The sequence below is a fragment of the Centruroides sculpturatus genome, unplaced genomic scaffold (assembly GCF_000671375.1).
Source record: "Centruroides sculpturatus isolate CEXI.00-Female unplaced genomic scaffold, Cexi_2.0 scaffold520, whole genome shotgun sequence".
Taxonomy (NCBI): domain Eukaryota; kingdom Metazoa; phylum Arthropoda; class Arachnida; order Scorpiones; family Buthidae; genus Centruroides; species Centruroides sculpturatus.
Genome location: NW_019385076.1, coordinates 159752 through 178915, shown reverse-complemented (window position 1 = coordinate 178915; position 19164 = coordinate 159752). Strand labels below are relative to the sequence as shown.

Below are 19164 nucleotides of genomic sequence, written 5' to 3'. Positions count from 1 at the left end.
GAGGAAGGACAATCTGTCAGTACTTTTTTACTGGCAAATTGTCCCCCCTCCGTGGTTATACGGTGTGTGTATTATAGAGTTTATATTATTGTTTATACCTTTAATATTTTACGTACTAATATAATGGTATCCAAACTACGACCTTCGAGCCGAGTCCGGGCCTCGACACACCGCTTATAAATGGTAGAAACGAGCCCACTTTTGGTATAATACTCAAAATATATGGGGTCCACCTAAACGGGACTGTGAGCAATTTGTTTGGGCACTACTGTATTACTATAAAACGTATAGATAACTTAAACCCATACTTTATGTATTTAAATATAGAAGACCAAAGGGCAGAATGAGCATCGCGCATTCTGCTCTTTGTCCCACTTATCTCTTTTTCGATAAATTTGGAATCGAGAAGACAAATTTAAATTTTCCAAACGTTTAAAATAAAGAAAACTCAAGATTATAATTCAAATTTGAAAAAAAGAAAGCCTAAAATGTTAATATTTAAAGAATAAGATTAAAATAATGGTTTAAGAAGACAACGCGTGGGCAGATCGTCCACGTGTTGGCCTCATTTAGGTGTTAACAAGCGAAGAAAACCCAGAAAAGTGCACGCGACCAGCCCGTTAGCCAGGATCGAACCCGCGACCGACTACCGGTGTTCGGCGATTCTATCCACGCGGCTAATTATGGGCTAATGGCTATGGGCCATGGGCTAATTAACGAATAAAATCGATAATTTTATAAAAGTATCGTTCGACTTTCCTATTGTAGTTATTTAAGTTATGTATTATCCAATAAATTGTAAAAACAAATCTTGTATAAATCTTGTCTTGGTATCAGTCAAATTTTTATCGTATTCAAAACATTTATTTTATTTCATGGAAAGTAATGATAAACCAATACATTGGAATGATTTTAACAATCGGGTGATAACTCTCAAACAGAAAAATACCAAGTAAACACTCGAGAAAAACTTTTTCAGTTCTTTCGATTTTCAGCTGAATTTTTACAGCCAAAAATTAGATTTTGGTGTGTATTATATAAATAATTATTAATAAGACACTATTTCTTTTTCTTTTACTATTATGAGAGAATAACAAGAATACGAATATGAAATACAGAAATACATAATTGTTTTGTCTACGGCGTACAATGTTAAAAGATATAAAGTTCTTTAAAATATTTATCGATTAGATTAACCGATAGACAATGAACGGGACGGCAAATACGGACCGATCAAAATGCCAGAGGCTCAGATGTTAACGGGCAGACATATCGGCCCATTGTGGCCTATAAACCACTTCGGTTTTGTTCATTCCGGCTAATCGGATCCGTTTGATTACAACGCGAAACGTGGGAGATCTGCCGAAGGGGGTGCCCGTCGGATGGATTTTTATGGGAAATTAGTCTTGTTTGGGTGTTACAAACGTAAAGAAAACCCGGAAAATCGCACGTCGGTGAGGCGCGAACCCGCGACCAACTAACCAGTAGTCGTAGTTTTTTTATCCACCTATATTCGTGTTTACAAAATACTAAAGAACAATTGCTATTATCATTATCGTTAATAGATAAATAACAACCGTAAACAGTAAAAAGTTTAATTTTAAGTTAAGAATAATATTAAATAAGCTTATTCTGTTTTGAATACGATAACATCTTAGAATATTTACACTCTTGACGTAAGCATCGTAAGACTAGAGTCAAGACTTGTTGTCGAAAGACATCCGTATCGATATTTACGGAAATAAACTTTAAAAAAATTGAAGATAACTCTTATAAACCTAAGTATAACTTTAAACTAACAGAATGGAATTCGAATCGAAAAATATTTTAGATAATAGCTGGCATGAGATAAGTCTGTTAAAGGGGGTGACAAAATAAAAAATATACAGGCCTAAGTTCCCTCGTTAGGGTCGGTAATCGAGTGGATAAAACCACCGAACACCGGTCGTGGTTCGAACCCGGCCAACCGCTCCGTGTCATTATTTATATACGTATATATTTCTTCGTAAATATTATATTAAATAATATTTAAAAATAAAATATATATAAAGCCAAACCTCTAGTAAGATCTATTTCCCACCCACGACCATTTTTTACCTTTCCTTCAGCGGCCGTCGTTCGGGGGTATTTATATTTTTTCTTCGCGCTTTTATTTAAATTAATCTTAAATACTTCGTCGAAAAGAATAAGTTTACTAAATTTCGTGGCCGAATGCTCCATCCTTTTCAAATCGAGAAGGTGGTTTATCATGGAGATAACCAGTCGTAGCGGGGTTGTTGATCCCTTCATAAATTAGCCACGTGCGAAAACTAAGGAAAGAGTAATTTAATATACAATTTCTATAACTTTAAAGATTTATATAAGTCGAAAAGTATTATAAATCGTTTCGGTCGGTCGGTTCGATGCCACGTGGCAACGCGACACGTGGACCATCCGCCAAAGGAGAGTTAGACACGCGAAGAAAACCCGGGAAACTGGACAGCGTTCGGTGCTTTTTACTCAAGGACACTACTCCGGGCTCATTACGAATCGATAAAAGGCATTATTAAAATAGAATTTAAAAATTTCCACTATTATAAGATTCACTGGCCGATAAGAAACTCTTAGAGATAATTTCTTCATTTTTTTTTCTATATATTTTATAGGAAAAATAGTGTAAAACGTAGAGAAAAGTAAACAAAAGACTATATTTTAGTTACTAATTATTATTATTTTAAAAATCTTCGAGATATTGTCGTCTTCGGTGTCTGGTAAACGTACCGCCGTAGAAAAACAATTAAATTCTATAAGGTCAAAATAAAAGGCTAATTTTACATCTGTAGGCTGTAATAAACCTAATACGATTGGTGATACGAAGACTTTGCATTCTCAATTTCATTTTGTATCGTATTAATATCCGCATTTCTGGTTTTATTCCGACCAAAAATATTTATGATTAATTTATAAACAACTAACTTAAATGTCAAATCATTGTCATATAATGCGAGAGTGTGTCAAATAAAACGGAATAGTTATTAAATCAGTTACCACCACCAGACGACGAGTTTTCGGTCTAAAATAGTAATAAAAATGAAGTAAAACGTAATTGGGCTAATTATTGTTTCTCTAACGAGACCAGAATGCACTTACGCGCTTAGGACAGATGGACAAAGCGGCTAAGATGGCGATCTACCGCTATGGGGATTCGAAATCGAATCCAGACCACGACCAATGGGCTGGCCACGCCAAGTTTTTCGGGATATCTTCACCTTAGTAACACCTAAATAGGACCAATTTTTCATAAAAGACCTCCCGGAAGGCATTCCTCGACCAGCAGAATCGAGCCAAGCCAATACAGATCGGCAACCCCATGAATTTTTCACCGTCTGTCCCCAATATTTAGGGCCCCGTCTCTCGCCATCCGGCCTTTCGCATTGTGTGACCGGTCGAATTCACGATGAATATACAGAAAAGGCCCTAAGACACAGGAAAAAACCTTAGAACAAATTAGTTTCGTTGTAAAAATGTTAAATTGTTAGGCGATTTGAACAAAATTGTAGACCTATAAATTCCTATTGTCGTCCGTCTGTCTATCCGTCCTTATTGTCCAGAACGGAGTTAGATAGACGAATGCCGAGAATGTCAACGTATTGAAGTCAAAGACTTTCTAAAGTATATCTTCCAAAATAAATGAAAGATTAATTTGCTTTTTTACACATCAATATAATATTTATACAATGTTTGAGGATTAAAAAAAAAGTACCAAGAAATACAGAAAACAGGAAAATTCCCTAAAATTCTATAATTAAATAAATAGAAAGATAAGATAAACTGCTATTTGCGGTTTCCTAGAGTTATTATTATTGTATAGCAGAATCTCTTACAGATAAGAATAAGAAATACAAGTATTATGAATATTTATAACTATAATTAACTTATGTAATTCGAGCTCTAAGTATTTCCATAAGGTATAAGTTATTTTTAGTGTCGCGCCTTAAATTATAGCAATTCTTTAATGAAAGACACGTTAGAATACCTTAAAAACGCACAATTAATTATTTATGCGAATAATTTATAGGATTGTAGGATAAGACGGGGAAACACGTGGGCGATCTGCCAAGAGGGGAGTACTTCCCCGAAACTAACCAGGTATACGGGACAAGTGTATCTGAGCCGATTTTCGGTTTCGATTTTGGTCGGCAGTGACGGAACATTTTGCTTTTGATACATATAGATATAGATAGAAATGTAGATAAAGTAATATTATATTGCTTTTATATGCATTTTTATGCATGAAATACAGCTAGAAAGGTAAAAAAAAACTTTTGTTTTGGAGTTCGGAAACGGATTAATGCATTTTATATTGTTACTTATGGAAAAATTTGTTTCGGTTTTCGAACGAACGAATTAAGTTCGAAACCCGGGTTTTGACCGTACACAAAATAAAACAAAACTATAAGCATTTATTTTTATTTTATTATTAAGTACTACAATTTTCCAGCTTTTGTATAGCGAGTTCTTACACCGTAGGCTTACTTTCTCTGTGAATTTACTAGAATAACTATACGAGCTTACTAAAATTTGGTCCACCGATGGCCGATCGGATAAAACCACCGAACAGTAATCGCGGGTTGGGGCTGGGCCAACGGTTTTTTTTTTTCAAGTTAGTAACACGCTTAAATAGGGGACAGTTTTCCACAGAGAATCGAAGAACTCCGAAATCGAATCATTAAAAGATACCCACGGCGAAAAAAGAGTAAGCTTCCATACGAACCAGGGGGAGAAAGAATAGAATAGAATAAAAAATTTTATTATTTTCTGTTAGATATTTATCACGTAGAACACTTACAAGGAGGTGTGTTTGAAATTATTAAGAAGGAATTACAATAAAATATTGTCATTTTGATATACGTTATCATTCGTGCAATATCGGAAATGACTATTGTCAGATAAGTTTGTAAGATACATTAGAAAACGGAAATTTTCCTTAGACTCAAGAAAAAAAACACGGAACATTCTTCCTGCGCAAACTTACACTTCCGTTTATCGCTTATCAATTCTCAAGAACTCTTGGCTTATCGCCCTCCGGAAATTTCTCTAGTTTAATATATTTCATGGCCATAAAAGATTAAGGAGCAACGCCTGTTAAATATGATATAAAGGAAACGTTACGGATAGTTGAAATCGGCATTGTTTGAAGTAATGTATGTGTAAAGTTTTCAAGATTATTTCTTTCTATTGAAACATATATGGAAAAAAGGAAAAAAAGAAACGATGCGACAATTCTTTGTTCTTTATTAGTTCCTACAAAAATAAATAGAAATATAACTTATCAAAGCGATGTTGTTAACAGATTATTTTTAACAATGATTTCTGACATTGTTATCAACGTAAGGCAATTAATTGTATTTCGCAGGAATATTTTTTGACGCGTGATTAATATAAATTTTTATGTGGGAGATTATTTTTATTTATGTATTTATTCAAATATTTGATTATATTTGATAAAATATGAAATTCCCTTATTAATATCATTTCAAAAATACCCGTTTCTTCTGAAATATTTCCTCTAAATTTGTTTTCGCTTTATTACTTCCAAGGGTTTCCCCCACTTCCGCACAAATTCTCGCCTTTTATATAAAAAAAAATTTAGCTTTTCGGCGTTAAATCGGTACAGAAGGTTTTTTCAAAAAGGTGAGTTAATATTTGACAAATGGCGATAAACTTTACGTATTAATTCAAAGAGGCTTTCGACTCGTCCGACCGAGTTCGAGTAAACGGCCGGGGGCTAAAAATACAATTCGGGTATCGAATTAAAGCTCTCGTCCCGTAGACGAAGCGGCCGAAGAGAAATTTTAAAAAGGTCCAACGGTTCGGGCGTGGCCCAGCGGCAAAGGCGTAATGTTAAGTCTACGGGACAAACACCCTAAGGGCTACGGTTAACCGGACCTCACTCCCTATTCGGTTTATAAATTCATTAAATGGAAGATTGGGGATTAATTTTCTCACGAGAAAAATGAGAGTCGGAATTAGAGAACTTAAGAATGACGACATCGGTTACTACGTTACGTTTCTTAACCGTTACGATAGCGTATGACAATTTAAATTATCGGAGAATTGACTCAGAATATTTACTATCGTTACTAGCAAACAACGATCACGAGTAAGAGATAGAGAAGGGAGCTTCGAATCGAACCGTCTGCCAAAGATTATAGGAGCCCGATAGGACTCCGCTTTGTATCTTCATCGCCACATCGTCCTGCTTACGTAACTACCGTCAATTTCTAAACACAAATGCCTACAGAATAACCCGAAAACAACGGCCATGTTTTGTATTTCCGTCGGTGTCCGCGGTCCGGAAATTTCACCGTATAAAACACCAGTAATCCGCGGTTCAAATATTTTTCTTATTATTCTATATTAATCCGTATTTATTTATTTCATATTTTTTGTGTTTTTTCGCAAATAGATTATAGAATAGGGCATCCGATCGATAGAAATGCCCCGTTTGCGCCCCCGCAAAGACGATACACTAAAATAATTTTATAAATCGACATATTTAGTTAAAAGAAATTGGAAACAACAGTAAACAAAATTAAATAAAAATCACCAGACACGTTTTATACCGTTTCGGACCGGCGAGCGTAAGGGCCTTTGGACGGCGATAGGAATGTCGATAGCCCGTGCACTCGCGCCGAGATTTCGCAGAAACAGTCATAGGACTTTTTAATTTCCCCTCCTCGTTTATCAAAGTGATGCAAACGAGATTTAGTAACATCCGAAAAGATTATGATATCGTCGTGACGCCATTGGTGACGTCGTAAGACAGTTGGGATGCGCGCCAACAATTGCGCCGCTTATATAAGGCGGCGGTTAGTCGGTCTCGTTCGCTTAAACCGAATGGTAGACGTTTATAGCGTATAATCGCAAATTATCACATCCGATTTCGCGCTGGCTCCCTTTTGTATCTTACTTTGTTTGACCATTACCATCAACCATTCCGTCCCAACAAATTAAACGGTTCTGGTGGGAAATTTCTCATCAGGTAAGTCCAAATCTATCAATTTCAAATTCTATATCACTAGGCCTAAAAGCTAACGGCACAATTTCCCATTACTTTTCCCAATTCTTCGTCTATCGGTAAGATTACTTCTACTTATTCGTTATAGATATAACCCATACGCCGAGCCTGTGTCTTTATATGTAATATATATACGCGCGGACGTTATATACGTACGTATATACGCGCCTACACTCGTTCTTCTAAGAATCTATACCGAAAAGTGTACGGGTTACCTTTAGGTAATTTGCGTATTTACTTATATACGCGCGGATTACCTAAAGGTAACGCTCGCCCGCCCGCCGCCGATGCTTTCGTTTCTGTTGTTTCCTATGTATTTTTCTCGCTAATCTTGGCCATATAAAAGAATAATTATATTTTTAATTAGTTTAAAAACTTAAATTACAAACACATTTTTTAATATGATTATAAGGAAATTAAAAACTGATAAAATTATAAGTTTTAGATATTTTTTTTCTATGTGGCGCCTGTTTTTGATGGGAAATTTATTTTATTAAATTTTTGTAAGAGGAGCGTGGAGAAAAATGTGAAGCGTGGTGATTTAATAAGTTTCTCGGCCTGGTGTCTTGTCTTTTTTTCGTAATTTAACGAATATATCTTGATATATCTAATAGTTAATATATATCGATATATCCCATATGCTAGCATATGGGATATATTGAGATATATAATCCTAAGAGATACCGTCGTTAGCGTTAAATGGTAGTCGTGTGGGATATTTGCCGTCCGGAATCTTTAATCCTCGGATACGTTTTACTAACTAATTTGAAAAATTGGTCCCGGAACGTGCGGATAAAGGTACTCGAGAAAAATCTGATATATCTACCGTTTTGTACCATTTTTCATTATTCTAAAAACAGTTGTGTATGGTGTTTAACAGTTTTTAAATTTGCATAAAACCTATTTTTGGGCAAAGCGAATGCGAAAATTTCATTTATAAAATAGTTTGTATACAAATTCCATGTAATCAATGTCAATGAATTAAATTGCAACAAATCATATAATTAAATAAACTACTTTCAATCAAAAAATTTTGTATGGGGAGTCAGACATAAAATTCAAACTGNTTTTTTTTTTTTTTTTTTTTTTTTTTTTTTTTTTTTTTTTTTTTTTTTTTTTTTTTTTTTTTTTTTTTTTTTTTTTTTTTTTTTTTTTTTTTTTTTTTTTTTTTTTTTTTTTTTTTTTTTTTTTTTTTTTTTTTTTTTTTTTTTTTTTTTTTTTTTTTTTTTTTTTTTTTTTTTTTTTTTTTTTTTTTTTTTTTTTTTTTTTTTTTTTTTTTTTTTTTTTTTTTTTTTTTTTTTTTTTTTTTTTTTTTTTTTTTTTTTTTTTTTTTTTTTTTTTTTTTTTTTTTTTTTTTTTTTTTTTTTTTTTTTTTTTTTTTTTTTTTTTTTTTTTTTTTTTTTTTTTTTTTTTTTTTTTTTTTTTTTTTTTTTTTTTTTTTTTTTTTTTTTTTTTTTTTTTTTTTTTTTTTTTTTTTTTTTTTTTTTTTTTTTTTTTTTTTTTTTTTTTTTTTTTTTTTTTTTTTTTTTTTTTTTTTTTTTTTTTTTTTTTTTTTTTTTTTTTTTTTTTTTTTTTTTTTTTTTTTTTTTTTTTTTTTTTTTTTTTTTTTTTTTTTTTTTTTTTTTTTTTTTTTTTTTTTTTTTTTTTTTTTTTTTTTTTTTTTTTTTTTTTTTTTTTTTTTTTTTTTTTTTTTTTTTTTTTTTTTTTTTTTTTTTTTTTTTTTTTTTTTTTTTTTTTTTTTTTTTTTTTTTTTTTTTTTTTTTTTTTTTTTTTTTTTTTTTTTTTTTTTTTTTTTTTTTTTTTTTTTTTTTTTTTTTTTTTTTTTTTTTTTTTTTTTTTTTTTTTTTTTTTTTTTTTTTTTTTTTTTTTTTTTTTTTTTTTTTTTTTTTTTTTTTTTTTTTTTTTTTTTTTTTTTTTTTTTTTTTTTTTTTTTTTTTTTTTTTTTTTTTTTTTTTTTTTTTTTTTTTTTTTTTTTTTTTTTTTTTTTTTTTTTTTTTTTTTTTTTTTTTTTTTTTTTTTTTTTTTTTTTTTTTTTTTTTTTTTTTTTTTTTTTTTTTTTTTTTTTTTTTTTTTTTTTTTTTTTTTTTTTTTTTTTTTTTTTTTTTTTTTTTTTTTTTTTTTTTTTTTTTTTTTTTTTTTTTTTTTTTTTTTTTTTTTTTTTTTTTTTTTTTTTTTTTTTTTTTTTTTTTTTTTTTTTTTTTTTTTTTTTTTTTTTTTTTTTTTTTTTTTTTTTTTTTTTTTTTTTTTTTTTTTTTTTTTTTTTTTTTTTTTTTTTTTTTTTTTTTTTTTTTTTTTTTTTTTTTTTTTTTTTTTTTTTTTTTTTTTTTTTTTTTTTTTTTTTTTTTTTTTTTTTTTTTTTTTTTTTTTTTTTTTTTTTTTTTTTTTTTTTTTTTTTTTTTTTTTTTTTTTTTTTTTTTTTTTTTTTTTTTTTTTTTTTTTTTTTTTTTTTTTTTTTTTTTTTTTTTTTTTTTTTTTTTTTTTTTTTTTTTTTTTTTTTTTTTTTTTTTTTTTTTTTTTTTTTTTTTTTTTTTTTTTTTTTTTTTTTTTTTTTTTTTTTTTTTTTTTTTTTTTTTTTTTTTTTTTTTTTTTTTTTTTTTTTTTTTTTTTTTTTTTTTTTTTTTTTTTTTTTTTTTTTTTTTTTTTTTTTTTTTTTTTTTTTTTTTTTTTTTTTTTGTCAAATTAAAAGCATTGTTAATTTTACAAAGATTTGTTTAATAAAAATTATTATATTTATAAATCTTAAATTGATCTAGTATATTTACAAGAAATTTTACTTATTCTAATATTAAATGCTTTGATTTTCCCGTCGCAGTAATTTATAGAAGTATCAGTCATTTGAAAAATTAATTTTACTAAGAATATTTAAAATCAATACATTTAATTGCCCAGAAGATACCGATTACATTTATCTTCAGTTTTTATTAAAGTTTTGTTTGACGTTAAATTTAACGATCGTTTAATTTATCCTAATGGAGTAATTTATCTATAATAAACGCGCAGTCGTGCCTAATTCTTACGATACTTGCAACCGGGTGAAAAAATCAGTACTACTTGAATTATTTAACAAGATTAATTACATAAAATAACCAATAAAAGAATGTAAAACTTAGAATTCCCCAATTTACATTATTAAGAATTTTCAGCCAGTTAGAAAAACATTTAATATTTTAACATATTGCTCATTCCTGATAAAAATATTGATAAGATAATGTTAATACTGATATCACTCGCATGATATAGGTTGAAATATAAAATATATGGGTCATTTAAACATTATTTAAGTAATTTTTCATTATTAAATCATTAAATTTCAATGAAATAAAAGCATAATTTAAAAAAAAATTGCCTAGGCTTTATTTAATTGAATATACTTGTATAATATTAAATCCATTTAAAATTTTTTAAGTAAATAAGACAACAATAAATCTATAAATAGTTTGTTTTTAAAGTAAAACTTTACAATTGCTATAGAAATTATCAACTTTTCGATTAATACCGGTATCAAGAACTTTAAATTAAATTCTAATTGTGAATTACAGAAGTTAATTAGTAAGAGAAAATCAGAATGAAGGCCACAAATAATTTAATTTAAAAAAAATTAATTGAATTTAAAAGGACATCATTAGAATTAAATTTTTTATTAAAACATGCATAAAAAAACATTGTTATGCTTAAGTAAAATAATTTCTCTCTTACAGTATTAATTATAATGGCATTGATATTTTTATAAATTTAAATTAGAAAAATGTCCAGTTGTTTATATCAAAAGAAATTTTTATTTATAGCAAATACAGTAGACCCCCCCTATAACACCGTTGATAATTCCGTATTATATGAATTCCATATTGTACGAGTTGCTTAGATTTTACAAATACATGTGCCGGGCTGTGAATGCCTCACATATGTGTAAAATCTAAGTGACTCGTACAACATGGAATTCATATAATACGGAATTATCAACAGTGTTATAGGGAGGTCTACTGTACTTCTATATTTAAAATATTTTTAAACTCAGAGATAACAGCTATTTATTTTAATTATTGTAAATTTTATTTTACTATGTTTTATAAATGTAAATTAATTAGTATTTTAAATTTCAAATGATTATTATAAAATATTACACAAATTAAGTAATTCAAATGTAATGTGTAAAAGTATTTATGAATAGATTTTAAATTCTAATTTGCAAAAAACAAAAAAAAAACAAATTATGAATATATTTTTTAAGCATTTAACTTTCATATTCAAACATAAATTTAGTATTAAAGTAGCAATTAAAAATTTAATTAATTTTGTATGTATTAAACCTAATTAAAACCATACCTATTTAAGTATTTTAATAAAAACTTTATAGAACTTTATAATAAACTACAGTGTGATGAATTCGTATTTGTCGGTATTAGCATTATTCTATCGTAGAATAATTAATCTTATTTTTAAAATATATTTGTATCGTAAATCAGTTTTTATTAAACTGAATTCTTATGTAAAATAACATGACAACTGCTTTTGAAACAGCAACGTATTTGCAGTAGTATCTAAAAAGTTATTGAAATATATTTTAAAAATCAAATTTCATTGAAATTACAACTTGTGAAACATTTGGTTTTATTTACTTTAAATGACATAAAACACTGATGTACTTGGATTACAAGTTTAAGTGTTCCAATTCCATTATTCAAACAGGTGAAGACTAAAGACTGCGATTAATTAATTCGTAGACTTTTATTTGCTGTTAAAGCATCACCTTGTGTGCAAAACGTTTGTGTTTGGGGTCGCTATCGATATAACCTACTTTTCGGAATGTTGCTAGATACAATGAGACGCCGCTAACTGCACGTATCCGTGCTCCCGTCATGTTCCATAATTATGTCGGTACCTGTTTGATTTGTCTAAACATAGTCTTTGCCTATTTGAATATGGGAGTTGGAACACTTAAATTTGTAATCAGAGTCCTTTTGGTGTTTTAAGTTTTTTAATTTATATTACTTTTGATCCAGATAAATAATAATAATTATTTACTTTAATTAAAATATATTTAGGTTTCCTTTGTCTTTCTTCACACAAGTATTTTTGAAGTAATGTACTTCCAGACATATTTTCATTTATATTTTCATACCAATTTTATAGCATCTATATAGCAGGAAAACAATAAGGTACTGATTTATAACAGATTTATATGAATAATCATAATGCAAAACAACTCAGTTGTTTAAAAATATTACAGCAAAAATCTTTGTTGGGGTTTGCTTTAATAACATGTTTTTGTTGAGCACTTTCTAGCAACCAAACCTGAACAAACAACACAGTTTGCATATTTCCAGGGTTTGTTTGCCTGATAAGTGCTTGAGAATATTTATTATTAAAGTGAACTCTTCAATAAAGCAGATCTTTGTTATTGTTAATTTCATTAAATTGATTATTAATATGAATTAAAATTCACAATTATATATCAATGAACAATGCATGCAATTAGTCTGAATGGTCTCTAGAGAGAATTTTATCAGAAATAATTATAAATTATAGCCGTGTATTTTGCTCATGTTATCCTTTCTTTATATTAAATTTAAAACTTAAAAACATTTTAGAACTTAAAATGAATACTTTTGCTGCTACCATTGAAACAAAGTTGCACCAAATGTGCTGACTCATTTTTTTTTACATAATACATTTTTTTATTCTTCATAACAATAATATATTATTTCAAGCAATATTTATGAAATTATATATGATGCAAGAGTGAATGACCAGCACAAAATGACGAGAAACCATTATAATTTAAATAATTATAATGGTATGAAAGTATGAAATCAAACAATAAAATATAATCTCTGCACGCTTTTTATGCTTTCAGGTTGTAATAAATAATATCTGTAAAATAATGTGCTTGCAATTTATCAAGAACTTCAGACATTTGAAGATTGTGAAATCATGCAATCGGCATGTGTGGCATGTGTCAATTGGCAAAGTGTTAAATTAAATAAAGTCTTATATGACAGTATTAATATTTCTAAAAATTTTTTTATCACAAATGTTTTTTCATATACTGTTTAAATATATTTCAACATATGTTAATGTACTGCCATCAGTTGCATTTTGCACTAATTTGTAGTACAGATTATGTTAAAATTTTAAATGCATGTAAAATCTAATTATATCATTGTTATATTCATTTTATTGCAGGGAAGGTACACCTTTGAGTGCCAAAAGAAACTTGTATTATTTGAATTAGGTGGAGGACCACCTTGGGACGTTCACTGACGAATACTTCGCAGAAAAAAAATTTAGATAGTCATGTAAGTAAATAAAAATTTCTTTTATGTATGTATTGGCTACGGGCGACAATCAACATATTAATTAATTTACATCTTTTGAATAATTGCAATTAGCGTGAATTTCAAATTTATGTTAACTAAACCTACCACTCGTGTTAAAAGATTTATCTATAAATTGATTATTGCTCAAACTGAGTTTGTATCACCATATTTAAAGTGTCAGATAACTTTAATGTCACAAGTGGTTAAATGTAATAAGAATAATATTTGTTTTGACCTAAACTTTTCATACATTAGATATCATTTTTATTCTATGAAAAATATTCAAAATAAAGAAAAAATACATATATTTTTTAAAGTATTTCAGTTAAAAGAAAATCACTATAGTCAATTTAATATAAAAAAAACAAACACTTTTTATGACAAATCATCATTATTTTTAAATTTTTGTAATTTTTGAATTGTTATTTTGGCTACTAAATTTAATACAAGATGGTATCATAAGCACAGCTCCTTTGTCCAAATTACATAATAAGTATGAAATTAGCCATATTTTGGCCTGATAATTAAACCATAAATCCAAATTAAATGTTACCGAATTCTTCAAATTCAACTCTTTGTTAATATAATACTTTAAGGTGTCTGTTTTACAATATTATGTATTTTAATAGTTTCTATACATTTACTTTTAATTTTCCAATAAAAATAATTATTATTGTAATGTAATACAATATTATAATATGAGGAATTAGATGAATTGAAGCATCTATATTTTTTTTTCATTCATTTCTATGAAATAATATAAGAACAACCCATTTTCAAGGTTATGATAAGAGACAAAAGTACTTTAAATTACATAGAAAAAATTTGGAAATAATTCAAAAATGTTTAAAAGACTGCCAAGCATTATGCATAAGGTTTGTGGTTCTCAAAGGTTTTAAAATAAATGCATACTTTATAAAAGAGAGATGCACTATATTCTTCACTAATAAAGTATATATTTATAATAAAAAATGCCTATAAAATTGATGTTCGTGTTTCTCATTATATAGTATTTGAATATTTACTGGCAGTTTAATTTTATTAACATTTTTAAAATTCTCTTTTGTGCTAATATTTGATTTTAAGCTAATTATCATTGTTATTTACTAATTCTAAACACTAGAATAAGTGCAATTTCTGAGAATTCTATATTTTCTTTATGTAAATAATTTATAAGTAAGCTTATGCTATTCATTATATAATATATAGAAAACGTATAGGGTATCCATGCAACATAGTAAATGACAGTCATTTCTATAAATTTGCCAAAGCACCAAACATTGTATAATGATTCAAAGAATCTTTTTTAATAAATAAAATAATTTTCACTGTTGTAATCTTAAATATGTGTGTAAGATTTAGTGAAAAGAATTCTAAATTTAGAAATAATTATAAGCTAGAATATTATGTTTTAAACTTATTTACTACTTTTTTATTAATTTTATTTGTAATGTTTTCTTAGACCGTTCATATTTCCTGGAATCTTCTGACTCGATTGGATAACATTTTTAATCATGAAGACAGATCTGATTCAGCATGATGAAATGTTAGACAAAACTGTTTGGGATATGGCTTTAGAAACAATTAGCGAACCGGATCAGGAAGATCCTTTTTTCATCGTCGATTTGACGGACATCGAGCGAAAATACAAGCTGTGGAAATTAAAAATGCCAAGAATAACTCCATTTTATGGTAATGAAATGTTTTTAATAAAATTTGTTCAAGTTTGTAAAATTTCATAATATTTTTACATTTCAATTGTGCATAACATGTTTTTATTCTATCAATTTAAAATTTTTCTTTAATTTTTACAGCTATGAAATGCAACGATTGTCCTGGGGTACTTCAGTATCTTGCATCTATGGGCGTTAATTTTGATTGTGCTAGCAAAGTAAGTAAATAATACAGAATGGTTTTATTATTTTGAAGAATATACTTTAATTGAAATTTTTATTCATTTTTTTTAATAAATGAAAAATTTATAATGAAATTTCTGTTATTAAAGAAACAATAATTTGTAGTTTTAATAATTTTATGCATTTTCTAACAGGCATAAATTTATAAAATTCCTTGATCTTTTCAGACTGAAATTGAAACTGTGATTAATCTTGGAGTTGATCCTTCGCGAATTATATACGCTAATCCCTGCAAAACTCGTTCTTTTATTAAATATGCTGCAGCCGTTGGAGTGAAAATGATGACATTTGATAATGAGATCGAACTTTATAAAATTAAATCTATTTTTCCCAATGCAGAGTAAGTAATTTAATAAATTTATATTTTCTTTATAATACATTTCCTTAATGCATCTGTATAATAAAAATTACAGTACTTGAAATAATTAGGTATTTGTAACATATAAATACATGCTTTTTATCAGTTATGTAAAACTTCACAATTTGTAATTGAAAAGAAATGCCAACTTGTATATAAATTATATCAAATTACTTATGGACAAATGGAGTTTTGACCTATATGCAAAAATATAGGAAGTTATTTTGAAAATGGTATACTAGAACTGACAATATTGTACGGAAAAACAAGTGTTTGAATCAGTAAATTCTAGGTTGTCGTAGTGTATCTATGATTAAATACATTGCAAAATAGGAATTATGAGATAAAGTTGGGTGATCAGAGATATTATTATTATTGCCTAAATGTTATCTAACTTATTTAAAAAAGATATGGGGGAAATAGTGTCAAACAATAGAAATTCAGTCATAATTATATCAGAATGAATAATACTTCTTTACATAACTGATGAACCTGTAGGTAGATAATCAAATGAATTCTTAAATGTCTTTTATGGCTGTTATGAGTAATAATCTGTTAGAATTTTAATTTATTAATCTTATTTGTTAAAGTTAGGTTCAAAATAATGTTTTGATGTCACTTTTTTCTATAATCACTTTGGATTTTCTGATAATTTTTTTTTTTTTTGTTTTCAGTGATTGTCATATTAAAATACTACTATTCTAATTTAAAGAACCAATTTTAAACAATAAAAAACATATATATTTTTTAAAATCATTGTGAAATCACATATGAAAAGGTTAAATAGTAAAAACAGTGAAGTTTTGAGATGATGTCCTTCAAATTTAGTAGTAATGATTTTTTATTTTTAACTTTTGTGTTTTTGCATCAAATCCAAAGATAATTACGTTGCGTAATTGAAAAGCATTATAATTATTTTTAAAACCAACAAAGTAACACCAAGTTTTATTTCTGAAGTCGTTTCCTTATATATCCTTATTTTGCTGTGTATAATTTTTATCATAACTATAGAAGAAAGTGAGATAAAAACATTCTGCTTGCACAAAAAGACAAAAAAATAATAAGCTGTGCATGAATCTGCAAAGACCTGAAAAGGATATATAGAGTCTTATGTATTCTTCTCATATTTGATATCACATATTTCCATTTCATTTCATAAATAACTAATCAATAATCAAAATGATAATTTTGAATATATATTTACTTTGATAAATTTGAAAATTAAAATTTTTAATTAAATGAAAACTTTTATTTTGTTTTAGATTAGTAATTCGTATTAAAGTCGACGACAGTGATTCAAACTTCAAACTTAGCCTCAAATTTGGATGCGAAATGAAGCAAGTGGCTCAGCTGTTGAAAACTGCAAAAAGTTTAGATCTTAATGTGATAGGAGTGAGGTAAGAAATATATAATTTGATAATTTAAGCCATGGGTCTCCAACCTTTTTCTGAGAAAGGCCACGTGAACTGTAAAAGACAAATCTTTGGGTAGTTATGATAAATATGGTCAGATTAAGATGTTTTTTACTTATGAATAACAATGTTCATAAATCAATTGAAGTTGACACTTTCTTTTGAAAAAGCAGTTGTAATCAAAATTTGGGATAAATTTTGTGGCACCCAATATTAAAATCTCCATTAGATATTTATTTATTTTAAAAATTTATATGCTTTGAACTAGTTCAAATGATGGTAAAATATATCAGTGGAAACAAGCTATGCAAGCCTTGATTAGATATGCTTCGAGGCCTTAGGTTGGAGACCCGATTTAAACTCAATTGATATTAGTTATTTCGTTAGATGGATATTTTATTTAAATTGCTCTAAATCGCTAGCATTGAAATTCTTGTTATCAAGAAAGAACAAAGTGAACTGACATTAGGATTTATGGAATCCAGGTTTATTTAAGGACTTATGTATTCTAGTATCAGTTTTTCTTTATTCTTCCACTGGAGTTGTATGATATGCATAATTTTATTTTTATCAGTGTTCATTCAATAATAAAATATAAAGGGCTTTATTTTGAATAAATTAATTTTTAAAATTTNTTGAGATATATAATCCTAAGAGATACCGTCGTTAGCGTTAAATGGTAGTCGTGTGGGATATTTGCCGTAATTTAACGAATATATCTTGATATATCTAATAGTTAATATATATCGATATATCCCATATGCTAGCATATGGGATATATTGAGATATATAATCCTAAGAGATACCGTCGTTAGCGTTAAATGGTAGTCGTGTGGGATATTTGCCGTCCGGAATCTTTAATCCTCGGATACGTTTTACTAACTAATTTGAAAAATTGGTCCCGGAACGTGCGGATAAAGGTACTCGAGAAAAATCTGATATATCTACCGTTTTGTACCATTTTTCATTATTCTAAAAACAGTTGTGTATGGTGTTTAACAGTTTTTAAATTTGCATAAAACCTATTTTTGGGCAAAGCGAATGCGAAAATTTCATTTATAAAATAGTTTGTATACAAATTCCATGTAATCAATGTCAATGAATTAAATTGCAACAAATCATATAATTAAATAAACTACTTTCAATCAAAAAATTTTGTATGGGGAGTCAGACATAAAATTCAAACTGAATGTTTAGTTAAATTATTAATAATTTGAATTACTTCTTTGATGATAAATTTTATGAATATTTGAAAAAGATGTTAATATATATTATTATTATTATTTTAATGATTTTACTGAATTTTTCAAAACTTTAAATAAGAAATAAGCGTATCAAATAAATGGAAGATCTGTGTGAACTATGTTGAATTTTCAACATATAAAAGTCAATGTGTATTTATTTTTTTCAATTATTATCCTAATACCTTTTTAGTTGTTAATCAGTGGGCACGTTTCCTGGTAAAGTGAATTTAATACGGGTAAGTAACCGAACCGATGATATAGCTAGTTTCGTTTTGAAACGGACTGTCGTTGGCTTGCTTATCCGGCCGTATTAAAGTTTACCGGGTCTCGCACCCGATTCAAGTTTTAATTTTAACAAAGAAATTATTTGGAAACCTTAAACTTGATGCCATGTCTGACTATTAAACAACTTTTAAAAAAAGGAAATAAAAAATAAAAAAAGAGCTTAATTTTATTTTACTATAGGAATATTTTTGACCATTTATAGGCCCTAGCTTTGGATCCTAAAAAAAGAACGCTGCACCTATCTTACGTTCGGTTCTAAAGCTTTGGAGCCGAGGCTGGACCTAATGGAAGACCCAAAAATGTTTCTCTAGAAAAATTATTTATTGATAAGAACACTAAATTTTATCATAAAATTTCACTATATTATGTTTATCAAAGTATCAATCTATATATATATATAGATTGATGTATATATAAATGGATGTGTGTGTCTCTATATTTCACTTTTCAGCCAAAACTACACATTGCACANTTTTCCATAATTATGTCGGTACCTGTTTGATTTGTCTAAACATAGTCTTTGCCTATTTGAATATGGGAGTTGGAACACTTAAATTTGTAATCAGAGTCCT

The 19164-nt window shown here is 27.3% G+C and overlaps 1 protein-coding gene across 1 annotated transcript; it reads left to right on the top strand.

Annotated features, from left to right (window-relative positions):
* The first annotated feature begins 6856 nt into the window (after positions 1-6856).
* On the top strand, positions 6857-17073 carry LOC111634291 (antizyme inhibitor 2-like). The gene is made up of 6 exons (XM_023379028.1): positions 6857-7024; positions 13244-13356; positions 14840-15069; positions 15192-15268; positions 15461-15633; positions 16914-17073. The coding sequence occupies exons 3-6, from the start codon at positions 14892-14894 to the stop codon at positions 17050-17052; spliced, it is 567 nt and encodes a 188-aa protein (XP_023234796.1). The 5' UTR covers positions 6857-7024; positions 13244-13356; positions 14840-14891; the 3' UTR covers positions 17053-17073.
* Positions 17074-19164: the final 2091 nt, after the last annotated feature.

Bases quoted from the DNA above. Each gene is read 5' to 3' on its own strand.
- LOC111634291 (XM_023379028.1), top strand. From the start codon at position 14,892: ATGAAGACAGATCTGATTCAGCATGATGAAATGTTAGACAAAACTGTT. The intron at 15,269-15,460 runs GTAAGTAAATAA...TGATCTTTTCAG, and splicing joins ATTTTGATTGTGCTAGCAAA to ACTGAAATTGAAACTGTGAT. The intron at 15,634-16,913 runs GTAAGTAATTTA...ATTTTGTTTTAG, and splicing joins TCTATTTTTCCCAATGCAGA to ATTAGTAATTCGTATTAAAG.